This window comes from Sciurus vulgaris (genome assembly GCF_902686455.1).
Source record: "Sciurus vulgaris genome assembly, chromosome: 10".
Lineage (NCBI taxonomy): Eukaryota > Metazoa > Chordata > Mammalia > Rodentia > Sciuridae > Sciurus > Sciurus vulgaris.
In genome coordinates, this window is record NC_136470.1 from 54,444,192 (window position 1) to 54,464,221 (window position 20,030).

Below are 20,030 nucleotides of genomic sequence, written 5' to 3' on the forward strand. Positions count from 1 at the left end.
AAGAGAGGATGTAAATGTTGATTGGGAATTGTCAACTATCTAGTATTTCATCTCAAAGAAGTTCGTCCTTTCCAAGATCAGTATTTATTACTGGGAATTTTCCTATTACCTTGACTTGAGTTCTATGTTATGAGGGTAGTTTATCTATTAGATTCCTTTCAAGTTACAGTCTTGGTATTTAATAACTAAATCATCTAGGATGGGTACCCGACACCACTTTGTCTAGTTAGTTCTTAAGTGCCTTTTTCTGAATATGAAGAATAATTACATGGTTAAATGCTCTGAAATATGTGTTCATTTGAAAAATAAATACCAATTCAGCATTTTGTTAACATTCATTTTATAAAATACCTTAAAAGAACAGATAAAGTCCTTGATGGTACAAAATAACCAGAATTGAAAAAGAATGAATAAAATATAAATTAATCAAACACATAATTATTTTGCCATATTGGACAAGTTTTTAAAAGGCATTAAAAAACAATAAAATGGTCATCGGGAAGAAAACGCTTCACTCTCTTGCTGTCTTCTGGAAATTCTTATTAGAAGCACTAAAATTCCAGGTTATCAGGCAGTACCTGTATTATTTAAAATAAACGGTAATTTGCTTCCAAATGAATCACTGTAAGAGAGACTTTTTTTTTTTTAAACCAGATTAGATAATTCAGTGCAAATTAAAGCTTCAAGTTGAAAATGTAAGAGGAAAAATATGTCCAGGAAATACTCTGGAAGTGAAAAATTTTAAAGTTCACATTATGAAGACACCTTTGCAAGTGTTTTTGGTGTGTGAAATACCGAGTTAACAAAAGAGTCCTTTGAGGTTACAATTAGGGCTCCACCATTAAGACTATTTGTAATGTGGGCACGGAATGGACAGGGCAGAGCTAAAGGTCTTGTTGCTGCATTCATGGAAGGAATTCCAAGTTGAGCATGAAATGCTTTGATTCAATTCTGAAAAATTCAGCTGTGATTGTCAGATATCAAGGGGAACATAATAGATTATGGAGATAAATGTACTGAAATATCAATGAGGATAAATTGTCCTACCCCAAAACATATTTGGATGTGGGGATTAATATTGGTCATGATTTTGTTGTAAGCTCATGAATATTAAATACTGGCTTAAAAAATAATATTACCGAATCTTAAGAAATGAGAGGAATGTCTAAATAACTGGATCACAGTGAAAGAAAGTTGGGATCATTTCCTATAAACAGGATGTCACTATATAATAAAAATTTTGGCTTAATTACCTCCTCAAAAATTTCTTTTTGAGCATGATGTCATAGGCAATATGTAGCTATAAGTTTTCATCACAGTGTGAGTTTCCCTCATTCCATTCCATTTGATATAAATTTTTGTTTCATTTTATTTAATGATAAATCTAATGGCTCCTACTGAGTATAAGATGCAGAGAAATTTTGATGGAGGCTAGAAAATTATAAAAGTCCCCTTCCATAAAAAATTCAGGTTCAAATTTAATAGATCATTGTTTCTTTTAAAATTCTCACTGAAATTTTTTATTATTTGAAAACTGGATGAGAATGTACTGTTTCCTAATGTTCTTATTTTACTTCATTCCCTAAAATGTTATCACAAAGAAGGGGCAACTTTTGGGTTTTTGACTACAGCTATCGTTCAGTAAGTCATTAAAAAGCCCAAAATATACAGTGCTATTCCAATGAGACATCAGAAACTGATAAAACAAGTTAAGACTCATAACATGGAGTTCACAAAGCAAAAGAGAAGTGACCAATGCCATTCTAAAGGTATAAAAAATGGTACTAACTTACCTACTCAAAGGAACAGCATCTAAGGCAAATTTAAAAATCCCCCTTTAGTACCTAATCATCTGAGTCACCTGAAGAAATTCATACAAGAACACAAACTATGCATGGCCTGTGAGTCCTCAAGAAAGCCAGACTGTAAAGGGTGTGCGTCATTTTGCACAGGAATGCATGAGTTCTCCTCCCTGGGTCAACTTGCCTGTCTGCACAGGTCTTATACAACACTAATTTCAGCAGACCTAGCCGATGTCCTGTCATGTCCTGAGGAGAGTCTCACTCTCTGAGGAATCTTTTTACAACGCAAAAGTGATGGATGTGAAGTTAAGAATGGAGTGGTAGAAACATGCAGAAACCCACAATTTGCCCATAGTTAGAACACTTTCTGTGGGTCCAGGCATCTTACAGAGAGCTTTGTTTGTCTCATTTCTTCACTAACTTCTCATTAGGAAAAAAAAAAAAATAGCAAACTGGTGGAAAATTCTGAGGCTATAGTGGAAACCTTCCAAGTTTTGTCCATCAGAGACTTCTGCCATCAAAAATACATAAAAAAAATAACAACACATTATATTGGAATCAGCCTGTAAGAGTTTGTGCTTTAAAAACGCAGTGCTTAATAGTGCAAAGCACACTGTAGATGCTCAATAAATATTTATAGATTTGTTAAAAGTAATAGCATGTTTTCTGAAGAACCATTCTGCAAAAAAGACAAAAATTATATTAATTTCTTTTACCTGACTAAATGGAGCAATGTGGAACAATGATCGCATCTACAAATCAAACATGAACCTGAATGTGGAAAATTTACTAAGAAACTTTGCAAAAACATTGCCACAGTAGCATTGGCACTTGACAGTGCATCAGAGAGTTAATGTTTCCATTGCAATGTGAAGTGGATCCCATGGCTGTTAGGAACCAGGGTTTGATCGCACAAATGGGAAATGAACTCTATTCCACTTTGGAAAAGATATGTCCATGATTTTATCTTTAGTTTGTTAATATATTTTGGGGAGATGACCCTCTTATTCAGCATGCCTGAATGTAACACAGGCCTAAGTATCAGGGGACCTCATTATATTACCTCAGAACGGCATTGTCTTGTGCCAAGTGTTATGTCTCTCACATCTGCTGCAGTAGTTGCTCTCTCTTATTTTAGACTTTTACAGCACTGTGGCACCCCGGGATAAAGAGACAGAGCATGTGGAAAGTTAAAGGCTACAAAACCTACTAACAAGGGAATATCCTCTACATTATGTAAAAACCCCTTATAAAAAGGCAGTTAATTGACAAATATATGCTTTATACATTCAGGTTTTTCCCATCTCTCAACAGTGATGGTTTCCAAAGAAAAGACTCAGTAGTGAAGACCACACTCATTTTTTTTTTCCTTTTTTGCATTAGTTTGATATGTTGAAAATCAGAACTTTTAAAGCATCTTGTAAATGAAAGAAATGGAACCGGACCTGGGGGCTAGGCTCATGGCATGGATGGCAGAGACCAAAATGAAGAGGTGCTTTAGCTGCTGACATGGACAGCAAGAGTTGATGGGAAATGTTACAGCAGACCTGACCACTCTACAAAGGGTCTGTCAAGAACACAGTACAGGTATCAAAAACAAAAACAAACTTCAACTTCGTCAACTTGTAAACAAGGAAAAGCATTTCACAGATTCAAAGTTCATGGGAAGTAAACGTCTTTAAATTATTTTTGTCAGTTCAACCCTGATTTCAAAGTATGGCTAGCAAAAACAAGGAAGCCGCAGAATCAACATCCTGAGCAAGTGGCAGACTTCTGTGAAGCTGCACTCCGGCCTCCCTCCCAAGATGCCATGCAAGCAGGAGGTGCTCTCCTTCTTGAATTCCATCTCAATCCTCTTTCCATACTCCTGGAATATTTGTCAACTGTTTTCCATTTTGGTGTCTAAAGTTCTGGCTGCTATAGATTTAGACGTGGGGAGACTGGAGGAGGAAAGGCAAATTCTCGGAGGATGCTACGGGCCACTTCGACATTATTCTGGGCTATCTCTAAGGCTCTCTTCACCTCTTCAAAGGCATAACCCTCTCCCATGAGTTTTGCAATTTTTGCATCAACATTTTCCAAGGCTGCTTCAGGCCCATGGGGTTTTCTGTGGTGAATTTCTGGTGCAGTCCTGCGGGGTCTTGGTTTCGGGGGTCTGGCTGGTGCTTGTGAACCATCTGTGTAGATTTTTAAAGAGAGACACCATTAAAACAGATAAAAATGAAGACATTAAAACATAATGGTACTATTTTATGTTAAGTAAAATAATACAATTTTCCATTCTCTTTAGAAATGAACTTTTTTCCCTTTTCATTCCATCGTGGGATAGGTAATATTGCCATTTTGAACATTAGAGAAGTTGTGGCAGAGCATATTTGTAGTTTTGAGAAATTTACATATTCAATTCTAGATTTCACATTTTATTCTTCAAGTCATATGAAATAAAAGATACAGAAGGAAAAAAAAAATTAAAACCACCATCTAAAAGAGAAAGGTTTTGCTTTATTTAGCCTTACAATTTTTCTCAACTCTGGCACAGACTATGGCTGATGGCCCCCAGAGGAAGAGTCTCAGGAGGTTTCTACCAGAAGAAACTCTCTAAGCTCATAGACACACGTGAGAGGACATTCTCCAAATGTCCTCTGTTCCACCTATGACACAGCAGAAAAACTCAAGACACTTTTTGTATGGTCTCTTCCTGCCTGATTTTTCAAGGTCATAACACTATGCCTTACTGAGGCTAGAGTAAAAAAAGAACACAGCAGAGGCTTTGACTCAATTAATCAACTGGTTGAACAGAATTAAACATGGTGCTGTGCTCAACAAATTATCCAGATTCCCATGAAGTAAGATGCGTAAGAAAAAGAGCAAGGCTAGATTAAACATCAGGAGTGGAGAAATGGATTCTAGATCAGTTCCCCAAAGATAGTAGTTGTCATTGGTGCCCATGAATGGACAGTGTTCTTAAGAGAAAATTAAGGCCAGGCCTCTACCCTGTACAGATCCCAGGGCCTGACCTAGCTAACTGAACAGGGCATGTTCATCCATATAGCTGTATTTTGTATGGTATTTAAAAAACCTATATTACCAAAATGCAAAAGGGTTAAATAAGTTGCATTTATGGCATCAAACAGTTATGGATTTGAGAGTATCTAGACAACACTTTATTCAACAGCTTTCTTCTTAAACCATTGGCAAATGCCAATATGAACAAATCCAAGGTGAAGTGAAGGTGAAGTGGCTCCAAGCCAACTGCCTCAGGCAGTGTCCCCTCCTGGCTCCTGCTCCCTGTTGCCTTGCCACCTACTCCAGTGGCTTTAGAAGATATTGTATGCTGATCTTTTCAATAATAATTTAAGTCATAAAAATCAATTTGACATGTTATTTCTTTTTATTTTTTTAAATAAAGACATGGGTGATATTTTCTTCATGATAAGGCAACTAAAAAAAAGATTATCCCATTCACAATTCTGGCAATATCAATATTACCTACATAAAATAAAAGCTCTGGGATTAACACAATTGTTTCTACATCAAATTGGATAATAGTCTTATTTTTAATTTTTTACTTCAAAGATAATATCTAGTTTTAAAAAATAATATAGCTATCAGCCATGCATATTAAAGTCTGCTCATATACAAGAACATGCAATTCCTGGATCTTGCTAAATTCTATATGGTTTGGTATCTGTAATTAAACATCTGAAATTATGATCTGCTAAATTGCATTTTATTATGTTTTGTGATTCCATTTATTTTTCTATTAAATATTTTCATTACCATACAGAGATAGATAATAAATCATACTTTGGTTCTAATAATTTTCAAAAGTACTTAGTACTTAATAAGTTTTCCTTTAATCAATCATCATGAAATTCATATGTTGAAATCATTTGTTCTGAGGTACTTCTGAGGAAAGAAAAGCATCTAGACTTAAACACAAGTCATAAATACCTTGTATTCTGCTGGTTATTTTCTGAGAGAGCTCTAATACTATTATTTTGTTTTTGTACAAATTACTGAGAGGGCAAACAAATGTGATGCATGTTTAAAAGAAACAGTTATACATTCAACTAAAGTAGGAAGGATACCCTGACAACCAGAGACACATCGAATAGCATAATTGGCAATTATTGTTAAGAATTATGACTTTTTGCTAAACGTGTATCACTGATCTTGGCAGATAACACTGAAAAAGACATAAGTTGACCAAAAAAAGCAAGAACCTGAGAGGAGAAGGTGGCTGAATAGAGGAGCCCAGCACTCACGTCTTCCACAAAGAACCAAAGTGATCATGGATCACTGCATTCTGAGGCAAGTGACTGTGCCAGAATGCTGCAGAGCAGCAAGAGAGATGCTGGAACACTGTAATTCAGAGAGCTGGGACAAAACCTTAGCAAGAGGCACAAAATATGCTGGCATCTGCAGTGCCAGCTCCAGAGTTATGGAGGAGCAATGTCCCATTTGTAGAGATGAGGGTAGAAACCAGAGTCCCAGCAATCCTGGCTACTGGAAAGTCTTGAAGTCTCACAGATCTGCAGCTCATTTAGATAAGTAATCTGAAATCTGCAGGGTAGCTTTGCCTTCAACAAAAGATTTCACATCATTTTCCAGTAACTCCCAGGGTGCTGTAACCAAGAGACATCTGAGAAGGGAGCTATTTTCTGAATTTGGACTGTGTGAGGGGTCAGAAACCTTGAATAGTCCCATCTCTGAGGTCCCTCAGACATTTCACTGCACTGGCTTGGGGACAAATGCCTTGCAAACCCAATTTGACCCAGCAGAGTGACTCGGATCTATGCCTGCTTGGTGCCCTGCACTGTAGGGGACTGGTATTGAGAGAGGGAATGGAGTGCACCATGCTGGAGATCAGGGTGCTTGCCAAGGCTAAACCAGGGCTGAGGGCAGACACGTGTGAACTTTTGACAGTGCCAGGACTAAAGGCAGGTACCAATATGTCCGTCCCTCTGTGCTGTGTAGCTGATTGTTAATGACAGGGCAGGAAGCTAACACTGGGGTTCCCACTGCTGCCCGCCTACAAGGCTATGCTGAGGGGACCTGAGCAACTCTCCTGCTTCAGCTTTTGCTGCATCCACAGGCACACATGGTTGGGGGTGCCCAGTGCAATTTTGCTCAGCTCTGGTTGAGGTTCCACTCTTGGGATGGGGTACTACCACAGCAGCAGCAGAGAAGAATACCACAATTCTTCTGCCACCCCATCTATGCAGATACCTTCTGTCTGTGTACCCTATCTGACCACATATGGCTATCAGGACTGCTTGTGAGCACCCCAGAGGGGATGGTGCAGTTCCCACCACACCTCTCTCTGTGCAGCATCTGGGTCTCACCAATGACTGGACAGAGGACAGTGCTAGAGGCTACTCCTATTATAGGAAGAGCCACAAGTCACCAGCCCACACATTATTTTCTATACCACATATGCCTCAGCTGATAGGGTGTCCCCACTCCTGTGTTCTGTTGTGACAGTATCTCCAATTCAGACATGGCACTCCCTGTCCAAACTCACTAATCACTACCAATGAAGCCACAGGGAGTCACTAGTTAGACTAGGGTGTCTAACTAGAAACAAAGCCAACACTGCATTTCAAACCAATCCCAAGACACACTTTCATGAGAAAGTTACTTACTAAGACCAACTCATAGAAGTGGTAGAGATATCTGATATATCTGATCTACCAAATGTACAAATATCAATGCAGGAACACAAGAAATTTGAAAACACAAGGTAATATGTCTCCAAAAGAACATAATAACTCTTTAGTTACAGATTCCAAAGAAAATGAAATGCATGAAATGCCTGATAAAAAAATTTTCAAAAATGATTATAAAAATGCCAAAGTGCTCCAAGAGAATACAGATAAATAATTAAGTGAAATAAGGAAGACAGTGCAGGAATATGAATGAGAAATGAGCAAAGAAGATTCTGTAAAAGAAATGAGTGGGAATCTTGAAATGAAGACCTTATTAGGTCAAATAATCCATTTGAGAGTTTCAATAATAGATTAGATCAAGCAAAAGAAAGAATATCAGAACTTAAAGACTGGTTTTTTTTAAGTATACCATTAAGATGGTGTGGATTATTAATTTGTTCAAGATTTCTTTGGGACATCATTAAATGAACAAATATTAGTATTTTTTGGACTACCCAAAGGTAATTAGAAAAATGTTAAGGGCATAGAAAACTTATTAATAATATACCAGTATAAAACTTCCCTAATGTTGGGAAAGATTAATATTCACATTTAGAGGAACCCAAACAGACGTGACCAGAAGAGATCTTTACCATAGCATATTATAACAGTCATTAAGTACAAGACAAATAATTTAACATATCTAAGAGCAAAGTGTCAAGTCACATTTAAAGGAATACCATTAGACTAATAGCAGATTTCTTAGCAGAAACCTTGTAGGCGAGGAGGGAATGGAGTAACATAGTCCATGTTCTAGAAGAAAGTGATTGATAACCAAGATTATTATACCCAGTAAGGTACCTTCAGAAATAGAGAAATAAAAATGTTTCAAGATAAGCAAAAATTGAGGGAAATCATGACAACCAGACCAGCCTTTCCAAAGATATTAAAGGGAGTTCTATACTCAGAAGTGGAAGTAAGATAACTACCAGGATGAGAATATGTGAAAGTATACATCCCTGTAGCAGATGGATCAGAGAAAAGAACAGAATCAAACATTATCAATACAACAAGCCATCAAACACACAAAAAATAAAAATAGAAAAGAACAAAGAATATTCAAAATAACTAGAAGACCATCAACAAAATGACCAGAATAATTCCCCAGCTATCAATAATAACCTTGAATACAAACATGTTAAACTATCCAGTTAAAGAATACAGACAGGCTGAATAGATAGGAAACTAAGTCAACAGTATGCTGCCTAAAAGAAAATCACTTCACAGTAAGGACACACACACACAGACTGATAAAAAAAAAAAAAAAAAGAAATGTATTTTAAGCAAATGGAAACCTACACTGAGCAGGAGTGGCTATAGTTATATATGACAAAATACACAATTTTGAGACAAAAACTGCAAAAACAGTTTAAAAAAAAAGGGTCCCTATATAATGATCAAGGGACCAATTTGATAAGAAAATATAATAGTTATAAATCTATATGTACCTGATATTGGAGAAACCAATTTTATAAAATAAATACAATTCAGATCTAAAGAGAGAGATATGCTCCAGAGCAATAATGGTGGGAGATTTAAAAACCCTACAATGGACGGATCACCAGAAAAATATCAACAAAGAAGTTATATTATACTATAGATCAAATAGACATTTACAGAACATTCTAACACCTGTACCTTTCCTGATCACAATGGAATAAAACTACTAGTCAACAACAAAAGAAATTTTGGATATTACAACAAATGAATGGAGACTGGACAATGGACTTCTAAATGAATGTTGGGGTTATCAACAAAGTCACAGGGAAATTTAAACATTTCTTGAATGAAAATGGAAACAACATACTAAAACTTGTGGGATGTAGCAAAAGTGGTACTATATAAGGGAAATGTATATAATGAGCCCTTGCATAAAAAAACTCCAAGTCAACAGCAATACACCTCAAGATCTTAGAAAAGCAAAACAAATGCAAACTCAAACTAGAAAGAAACAATAACAAACATCAAATAAATATCAAAACAAAAGTAAACAGAGACTAAACAAGCACTACAAAGACAAATCAATGAAAAAAATTGGTTCTTGGAAAACAAAATCAATAAACTTTTAGCTTTACTAATGAAGAAAAATGAGAGAAGATCCAAATAAATAAAATTAGAGACAAAAAGGAGACATTATAGCAACCAAACCCACCGAAATGCAAAGGATCATCAGGAATTATTATGCAAAACTATAAGCTTACAAACTGGAAAAACCTAGAAGAAATGGACAAATTTTTGGACATAGATGACCCACAAAAATTGAAACATGGACATAAAAAAACCTGAACAGGTAATAACAAATAATAAGACGGAATCAGTGATTAAAAAGTCCATCAAAGAAAAGCCCAGAGTCAAACTTTTAATGAAGAACTGACACAGTTTTTCCCAAATGATTCCAAAGAACTGAAATGGAGAGAACCCTTCCAAACTCATTCTTTAACCACCATAAATCCATTACCTAACCAGACAAGGACAAAACAAAGAAAAAAAAACACAGATCAATATCCCTGATGAACAAAGATGCAAAAAATGTCAACAAAGGACTATCAAATCAAATACAAAGCACATCATAATGTCATTCACCATGCGCAAGCTGGTTTCATCCCAGGGATGCAAGAATGGGTAACATATGCAAATCAGCAAACAAAATATCACCAAGAGAATAAGGGATTAAAATCATATGATTATCTCAACAGATGCAGAAAAAAACATTTGATAAAACTCAACATCCCATCATGAGAAAAGTCCTGAAGAAATTAGGAAGGGAAGGACTGTACATCAACAAAATAAAGGATCTATATATGACAAACCCATAGTCAAACTCATACTAAATGGAGAAAAGTTGAAAGCATTAATTTCTTCTAAAATCAGGAGCAAGACATGTATATCCATTTTTACCATTCTTATTCAGTATAATACGAAAAGTTTTAGGAAAAGTAATTAGGCAAGACAAAGAAAAAAAAAGGCATTAAAAAAGGAAGAGAAGAAGTCAAATTTTTCTTCTTTGTACAGGACATCATTATAGACATAGAAAAACCTAAGTACCAAAAGAATATTAGAACTGATAAACAAATTCAGTAAAGTAACAGGATATAAAAATCAACATACAAGAACTCTTATTTTTCATACATACCAGCAATGAATTTGAAGAAATTGTGAAAGAAATTATATTCAAAATAGTATAAAAAATACCTAGGGGATAAACTTAATCAATGAAATAAAAGATCTCTACAATGAAAATTATAAAAAAGATTTAAAGAACACACATACGCACACACACACACACACACACACAAAAAAAAAAAAAAAAAAAAGAAAAGACCTCAGAGGTTCATGGACTAGACTGGAAGAATTAATTTTATTAAAATGCCCATACTGTCTGAACCAATCTATAGCTTTAAAGCAATCCATCCCAAAACATTAATGACATTCTTCATAGAACTAGAAAAAAACAATTCTCAAATTCATATGAAAATACAAAAGACCGTGAATAACCAAAGCAATCTTGAGCAAAAAATGAGAAAGTTGGAGGCATCACAATTTCTAATTTCAAGTCATACTGAGATCCATAGGAAGCAAAACAGCATGATTTTGGCATAAAAACAGACACACAGACCAATGGAACAGAATAGAGATTAAAGAAATAAAACCTATGACTCTAACTGAATTAGCCAACGAATTGACAAAAAGTACCAAAAACATACCTTAGAGAAAGGACAGCCTCCTCAACAAATGGAGAGGACTGAAACTTGACCCCTGTTTCTTATGTACAAAAACCAACTCGAAAATTCTGAAACTACTGAGAAAAAACAGGGGAACAAAAGACAGGCAAAGTTTTTCTGGGACTCTAAAGCACAGGAAAGCAGTTCAAAAACTGACAAATGGGATCCCACCAAACTGAAAAGCTTCTGTATAGCAGGGGGAACAACAAAGTAAAGAGAAAGTATTTAACAAGTGGGAGAAAATACATGTCAACTATTCATCCAACAAAGGATGAACATAAAAAGCACACAAACACAAAAACAAAAGAAAAAACAAATAATCTGAATAAAAATGAGCAAATTATCTGAGTAGCTACTTCTCAAAACAAGAAATACAAATGGCCACCAAGCATATTAAAAATATTTCATATTATTAGCCATAAGAGAAATGCACATCAGAACTACAATGAGATACACCTCACTCCTATTAGGCAGATTATCAAACAAACAAAAATAACATGAGGGGAGGATGTAGAAAAAGAACTTTTAAATACCATTGGTGAGACTGTAAACTAATACAGCCATTACGGAGAACAGTATGGAGATTCTTCATGAAACTAAATGAAATAGAAGAAGTCATCAAAAGCCTACCAACAAAGAAAAGTCCGGGATCAGATGGATTCTCAGCCAAGATCTACAAAACCTTTAAAGAAGAGCTCATTCCAATACGCCTCAAAGTATTCCATGAAATAGAAGAGGAGGGAACCCTCCCAAACTCATTCTATGAAGCCAAATATCGCCCTGATACCTAAACCAGCCAGAGACACATCGAGGAAAGAAAATTTCAGACCAATATCTTTAATGAACATCGACGCAAAAATTCTCAACAAAATTTTAGCAAATCGCATACAAAAATATATTAAAAAGATAGTGCACCACGATCAAGTGAGTTTTATCCCAGGGATGCAAGGTTGGTTCAACATCCGAAAATCAATAAATGTCATTCACCATATCAACAGACTTAAAGTTAAGAATGACATGATTATTTCAATAGATGCAGAAAAAGCATTCGATAAAATACAGCATCCCTTCATGCTCAAAACACTAGAAAAAATTGGGGTAGTGGGAACATTCCTTAACATCGTAAAGGCCATCTACACTTAGCCCATGGCCAATATCATTCTAAATGGTGAAAAACTGGAAGCATTCCCTCTAAAAACTGGAACAAGGCAGGGTTGCCCTCTTTTACCACTTCTATTCAACACTGTCCTTGAAACTCTAGCCAGAGCAATTACACAAACCAAAGAAATTAAAGGGATACGAATAGGAAAAGAAGAACTCAAACTATCCCTGTTCACTGATGACATGATTATATATTTAGAGGAACCTGGAAATTCCACCAGAAAACTCTTAGAACTCATAAGTAAATTCAGTAAAGTAAGCAGGTTACAAGATCAATGCTCATAAATCCAATGCATTTTTATACATAAGTGATGAATCTACAGAAAGAGAAGTTAGGAAAACTACCCCATTCACAATAGCCTCAAAAAAAATAAAATAATACTTGGGAATCAATCTCACAAAAGAGGTGAAAGACCTCTACGATGAGAACTACAGAACACTAAAGAAAGAAATTAAAGAACACCTTAGAAGATGGAAAGATCTCCCATGTTCTTGGATAGGAAGAATTAATATTGTCAAAATGGCCATACTACCTAAAGTGCTATTCAGATTCAGTGCAATTCCAATTAAAATCCCAAGGCGTACCTTACAGAATCAAGCAAGCAATCATGAAATTCATCTGGAAGAATAAGAAACCCAGAATAGTTAAAGCAATCCTCAGTAGAAAGAGAGAAGCAGGGGGTATCCAATACCAGATCTTCAACTCTATTACAAAGCAACAGTAACAAAAATGGCATGGTATTGGTAACAAAATAGACAGGGAGATCAATGTACAGAATAGAGGACATGGACACAAACCCAAATAAATACAATTTTCTCATACTAGACAAAGGGTCCAAAAATATGCAATGGAGAAAAGATAGCCTCTTCAACAAATGGTGCTGGGAAAACTGAAAATCCATATGCAACAGAATGAAATTAAACCCCTATCTCTCATCCTGCACAAAACTCAACTCAAAATGGATCAAGGACTTCGGAATCAGACCAGAGACCCTGCATTTTATAGAAGAAAAAGTAGGTCTAAATCTTCAACATGTTGGCTTAGGATCAGACTTCCTTAACAAGACTCCCATAGCACAAGAAATAAAAGCAAGAATCAACGACTGGGATAGATTCAAACTAAAAAGCTTTCTCTCAGCAAAGGAAACTATCAATAATGTGAAGAGAGAGCCTACAGAGTGGGAGAAAGTCTTTGCTACTCATACTTCAGATAGAGTGCTAATTTCCAGAATATATAAAGAACTCAAAAAACTCGACACCAAGAATACAAATAATCCAATCAACAAATGGGCTAAGGAAATGAACAGACACTTCACAGAAGAAGATATACAAGCAATCAACAAACAAGAAAAAAATGTTCAACATCTCTAGTAATAAGAGAAATGCAAATCAAAACTACACTAAGATTCCATCTCACCCCAATTAGAATGGTGATTATCAAGAACATAAGCAACAATAGGTGTTGGCGAGGATGTGGGGAAAAAGGTACACTCATACATTGCTGGTGGGGTTGCAAATTAGTGCAGCCACTCTGGAAAGCAGTATGGAGATTCCTCAGAAAGCTTGGAATGGAACCACCATTTGACCCAGCTATCCCACTCCTTGGCCTATACCCAAAGGACTTAAAATCAGCATACTACAGAGATACAGCCACAGCAATGTTCATAGCTGCTGAATTTACAATAGCCAGATTGTGGAACCAACCTAGATGTCCTTCAATTGATGAATGGATAAAGAAACTGTGGTATATATATATACAATGGAATATTATTCCACCATAAAGAATGATAAAATTAAGGCATTTGCAGGCAAATGGATGAAATTGGAGAATATCATGCTAAGTGAGATAAGCCAATCTCAAAAAACCAAAGGATAAATGATCTCACTGATAAGGGGATGATGACACATAATAGGGAGTGGGAGGGGTTAGTGTTAGGGTTAGGGTTAGGTTTAGGGTTAGGGTTAGGGAGGGGGGCAAGAATGGAGGAAGGAAGGACTGTATAGAGGGAAAAGAGGGGTGGGAGGGGTGGGGGGAAGGGAAAACATAACAGAATAAATCAAACAGCATTACCCTATGTAAATGTATGATTACACAAATGGTATGCCTTTACTCCATGTACAGAGAAACAACATATATCCCATTTGTTTACAATAAATTAAAAAACAGAAAAAATCAACTAAAATATAACTCCCAAGATAAAGCTGTCCCATTCCTGGGTATATATTCAAAGGAAATGAATCAGCATACCAAAGACATACCTACAGACCCCTTTATATGGCAATGCTATTCACAATAGCTAAGATATGGAATCAGCCTAGGTATCCATGAACAGATGAATGGATAAAGAAACTGTTACCTATCACACCCACCTACATATACAATTTGAGTATTATTCATCCATAAAGAAGAATAAAATTCTGCCATTTGTAGTTAAATGAATGGAACCGGAAACCATTATTAAGTGAAAAATGTCAAACACAGAAATACAAGTACCTCACATTCACTGTCATGTGGAAACAACAAAAGACAGACATTATTACCCTACATACATAAATGATCACATCACTGATGTACACTGATATACCATGTACAGTCAGAAGAATAAGAAGTTATGCTCCATCTGCATACAGTGTGTCAAAATGCACTCTATGTCATGTATAAAACTAATTAGAACAACAACAACAACAACAAAAAAAAAAACCTTAAGTAAAATAGTGATAACTAGGAATGGGAAAAGGTGGGACTGAGGTGAAAACAGGATGTTGAATTTGATCAGTACACTGCACGTGTGGAAATGTCACAATGAACCACATTAATATATATAATTAATACATGTTAATAAAAAATTACCTGTCTATATGGCTGCTGTTCATTCTGACAGTATTTTGAACTTCTATAAAAATGGCAGCAGTATCAAAACAAGTTCAAGAATACTCAAAGGACATAAATAGTACATCTTCCTGGAGTACTTAAAGATGTCAGGACATTAATATTTTTCAGTTACTGAAATACAGGTATACCAAGGAGTAAGGTGCAGGGTTTGCATGAATTTCTGTGATAAAACACTTGGAAGCCATTTCTTGCAGGTGGTTGTCTACTTTTAGCTCACACTTCTATTGTTCACAGTTAATACTTGTTTGGGGGAAGAAAGGTTTGAGAAGCAAGACCTGGTTTAAGAGTAAATCTTGGTTCAGTTTTCATTGTTTACTCATTTGGAAGAGCAAAGAGAAAAGTTCTAAATGACATAGGAAATAGCCTGATGTAAAACATGGCTGGAATAATACCTAGAATGATTTTACTAGGTCATGCATTCTAGACAGGAGCACCATTATCCCCAAAGACCCAAAATTGTTTCTTGGAGGATGAACAAAAAAACCATCATAGATGCTAACATGGTTTGTGTCCCTCCAAAGGATCCACAGAATAAGAAGATCAAGCACGTAGGTTGCATTGAACTTTAACTATTTGAGGTGGAGGGAGTGATCGGGAAAAATAAATTTCCACATACTCCTCTTAGGCGGACTGTGGTTTAAAAATAAAAGTCAAGCCAGGTGTGGTGGTGTACACCTGTAATCCCAGTGGCTCAGGAGGCTGAGGCAGGAGGGTCACGAATTCAAAGCCAGCTTCAGCAACACAATGGCAAGGTAATCATCAACTCAGTGAGACCCTGTTTCTAAATAAAATACAAAATAGGGCAGGGGATGTAGCTCATTGGTTGAGTGCCCTTGAGTTCAATCCCTGGTAACAAAAAAATAAAGATAAAATAATAAATAAAAGTCAGTCACACTTCTGTGTAATGACATAATCCACAAATAGGAGTCGATGGTGCCTCCACTTTAGTGATGCTCTTATTTTTTCCTTCATCATCTAAACTTTGTCCCCCATCCCCATATTTTGAAAGATGTGTCTAAGAAGCAAATACTACTATATTGAATTAATACTTTTAAAATTTTCTCCTTGTTATATTAAGTCCTGTTCAGTAATAACTATCAACTCAGTTTTTGTACTTCTAGACAAAAGCCAAGGTCTCTAATGGCTTAGCTTTCTTCCATAAAAAGTTAAGGTTTCTGTTAGACTTTTAAAATACTACAATAGTGTTTGACAGCACATAAAAATGATGGACTAGCATACATAATTTAAAATGACATTTATTAAAAAATTAATGATGTGGTAAGATATTTATGATACTATGTTAAATGTAATTGAGATAGAATTGCCATATTGAGTATGAACTTAACTATGTAAAAATATGCATGAACAGAACATTAGAAAAGAGCATTCCAAAACAGAAATAACACTGCTTACTGATGATAAGAGTTATAAGTGACTGCTTTTCCTTATTGATTTTTTTATAATTCCATTTTATTTCCCAATGTACATGTACTACTTTTATAATTCATAAAACCACCACCAAAATGAAATAGACTTAGATCCCCTCTGTTAGTTTTATAGATCTGAGATGCTCAGCGACAGATTTTGCTAATGTTGAAAGTACTGGAAGTACTTAAAGGTTTTTCTAAGGTCATGTGAAAATGACCAGAATCCAGGTTTTGAAATCGCTGTACAGTTTTATCCACTGTGTGAAGTGAAGTCATGACTTCCAGTTGAGATTTTTGCAAAGATAACCACAAAATATTGTGGTAATATAAAATTTATTTCACATCCCTCAGTTTTCTTTTAAGCTAATAAAGGAAATATTGTATGGAAACTAATTCCTTTTATAAATGAGATCTCCATGAGATATATTTGACAATGAGATATTTCACTGGTTACAAACACAATTAATCAAGCTGCACAAAATTATAGCATCATTTTCAACTGCAACCTTGAACTTCCTTGTAAATACTAATACTATGAAAAATCTTCAAGGTTAACTTTGCATCTCAGCACAAAAACTACAGATTTTTTTTTTAAAGAATTCAAACTCTAGCAAAATATAATTACAACAAGAAAAAGGCAAACTAAACATTTTGTAAATATTTAAACAGAGCTATTATACACATGGGCTACATGTGAATAATATGCCCATGTAAAAAAAGTAAGGCGATAATTAGCAAAAGTTTTGCCCCACACGTACTATGTGTGAATTTAACACAGGTTAGTCAAATCTTATACTGATTATGTTTATGATGTATTTATGTGATTAAACATCAAAAGTTAAGTTTAAAAATCTTAAAGAATATTATAAAATATTTTTTCTGGGAGGACTAAAACATTTGGAAGTCTCTTTGTATATGTAGACATGCATGTTCGTGCTCACATTAATTTTAGATAAGACAAAGATATTTTGATATCAATGAAACTACAGTTTAGAATTCTTTAGAAATACTCTTTACAGCATATCCATAAGTACGTTACTATGAATTATTTAGCTATCAATAATATAATAGAAATTGAATTTATTAAGTACAATAATCATACCACAATCCTTATGTCATTTTAAAGAGACTTTGGCAAAAACAGATTGGTTACTACAAAATAAGGCAATTGGAATCCTGAAAACACATGACATCCTCACATGCAATCTCAGGTTTTGAATGGAAAGACCTAATCCAGAGAGCATGAAATATATCGGCGGACAGCCAGATAGCCCAGTGAGCTGCATGTGCACAAAAATAAGTTGGAAATCAAATGTTTTTTTTCTGTGGTTTGTGTTTGTAAAGGCAGTTTAGAGAGTAAGTTGAAATAGTTACTTTCACAGCTAGATGAGATCCTCAGAGTAATCATCACTACTATTTTTATTGCTTAGGCAAAAACTAGATCAGGCTTCTGCTAAATGGCTATGTGGGGATATTTTCAGCAAGGTTTGTTACTCAAAGTTCTTCCTGAAATTCTTAGTGTAATGCTAATTGGATTTTGTATCCCTGGAAATGATACATGTGAGTGCTGTTTTTATGGGCTCCACAACACCCATATATTATAAAGAAAACAGTCAAGAAACTGAAATTAGTGCACTATGGCCAAACTCTTCCCATGACTTGAGTATGTTTCTTTCAATCCAGAGTTGGTGGTGTTGAATATGTCATTTTAAATCAGTCATGGTATTTTTTTCAAAGATGTATTTTAATATTATTTCCTTAAAGGATTTGCTTTTTTATATGAGATTGTCTCTCCTTATTATTATATCTATCATTCTGAATAGAACTATAGGCCTCCTATGGATATACCTGAAACCTGAGTAACTAGAGGTAAACTGATAAAAAAATATGAAAGGTTAGTTAAGATTTTCTATGCTGTCCCAAATCATATACAAAAGTGAAAACTTGGAAAACTATAAAGGGAATTCTGCCTATCATATGTATGATCATCTATCCACTCATATACTCATCCATCTGTCTATCCATCCATCCATCCATCCATCCTTCCACTATCTACCCATCGCCTATCTATCCACCCAAGAAACATGCACTGAGAAATGCTTCTGGACACCCGGGGCTACAGAAGTGCTTAAGGACTGAATGTTCACATCCTCCCCAAGTTCTTTGGTAGAAGCCTAATCCCCAGTGTGATGGCATTTGGAAGTGAAGCCTTTGTGAGGTGATTAGGTTATAAGGGTGGAGCCCTCCTGAAAGGGATTAATGTCCCCAAAAGAGACCCCAGCACATTTCTTTGCTGTTGCCAGGACACAGGGAGATGGTCACAAATGAATGAGGAAGAGGGCCCTTTCCAGAAACCAAACATGAGTACCTTGATTTTGAACTTCCCAGTCTCCAGAAATGTGAGAAATATTTTTTAAAATATTTTTAAAGCTACCTTCATCTATGGTATTCAGCAGCTCCAGCTAAGACAAGCAATGAACCAAAGAACATGCCTATCTTCGAAGTGTTAGTACTCTAGCAGAGGACACTAACAATAGGCAAGCAAAGAAGGAATAATGCAACTTTAGGTAGTGACAGGTACTATGAAGCAAAAGGGGGATGTAGAGTGACTACAGAATATGGGGTGCTACTGAGATGTGGCAGGCAGGGAAGGCCTCCTAGGAGGCAAAGCAGCAGGGTTTTGCTACTGATGGTGTGAGTATGACCTATATTCACCAAAACGGAATATCCTTGGACTTGGTGGTGAGCAGTCGAACACTGCACAGTAGCTACAAACTATGAGAACTAACAGTTTATTTAATAATACTGGTTTGGTGCTAGTATTAATTCTAAAGAGAATTCTGCCTTAATGGAGAAATGTGAGAACATGGCATTTCAATGTACAAAGAGATTTTCCCCACTTCCCTGATCTGATAAGGCAAAACAAAAGTTAGAGAATGAATAAATCTTGAATTTAAGAAACTGGCTTTACTGAGTGATCAAAGACAATATTAAGTCTGATTTTCTCTCTTCCCTGCGGCAGTTTTGTGAGCGTTCATTTCATAAGGCAAGCTTTATAAGCAAAATGCAAAGGTGATAAGAATCAAATACTTTCTTAGACGGGCAGTGCTCATTAAATTATATAAAGAAAAGAAAAGCAAAAGCACCATATAAACTCAAGGTATTATTATCACTGTTACTAGCCAACTCACCTGTAGATGAAGGAAGCTGATCATAGTCCTGTGATGTTCTGTTGGATTTGACAGTTTCTCCTGGTAATCTCCTTGCGGGAGGCAAAGGAACTTGGCCACTTGCTGGATCCAAAAAGGGATCTT

The 20,030-nt window shown here is 35.7% G+C and overlaps 1 protein-coding gene across 7 annotated transcripts in view; it reads right to left on the minus strand.

The window, feature by feature from the left end:
- Positions 1 to 575: 575 nt before the first annotated feature.
- CBLB (Cbl proto-oncogene B) overlaps positions 576 to 20,030 on the minus strand; it is a 207,877-nt gene continuing 188,422 nt past the window's right edge. For all 7 annotated transcript variants that reach the window (XM_079100820.1, XM_079100816.1, XM_079100818.1 and 4 more), the window contains 2 exons: positions 19,908 to 20,027; positions 576 to 3,979 (listed from right to left, as the gene is read on the minus strand). In XM_079100820.1, the coding sequence (XP_078956946.1) occupies positions 3,720 to 3,979; positions 19,908 to 20,027 (380 nt within the window). In that variant the 3' untranslated portion in view covers positions 576 to 3,719. The remainder of the gene's footprint in view (positions 3,980 to 19,907; positions 20,028 to 20,030) is intronic.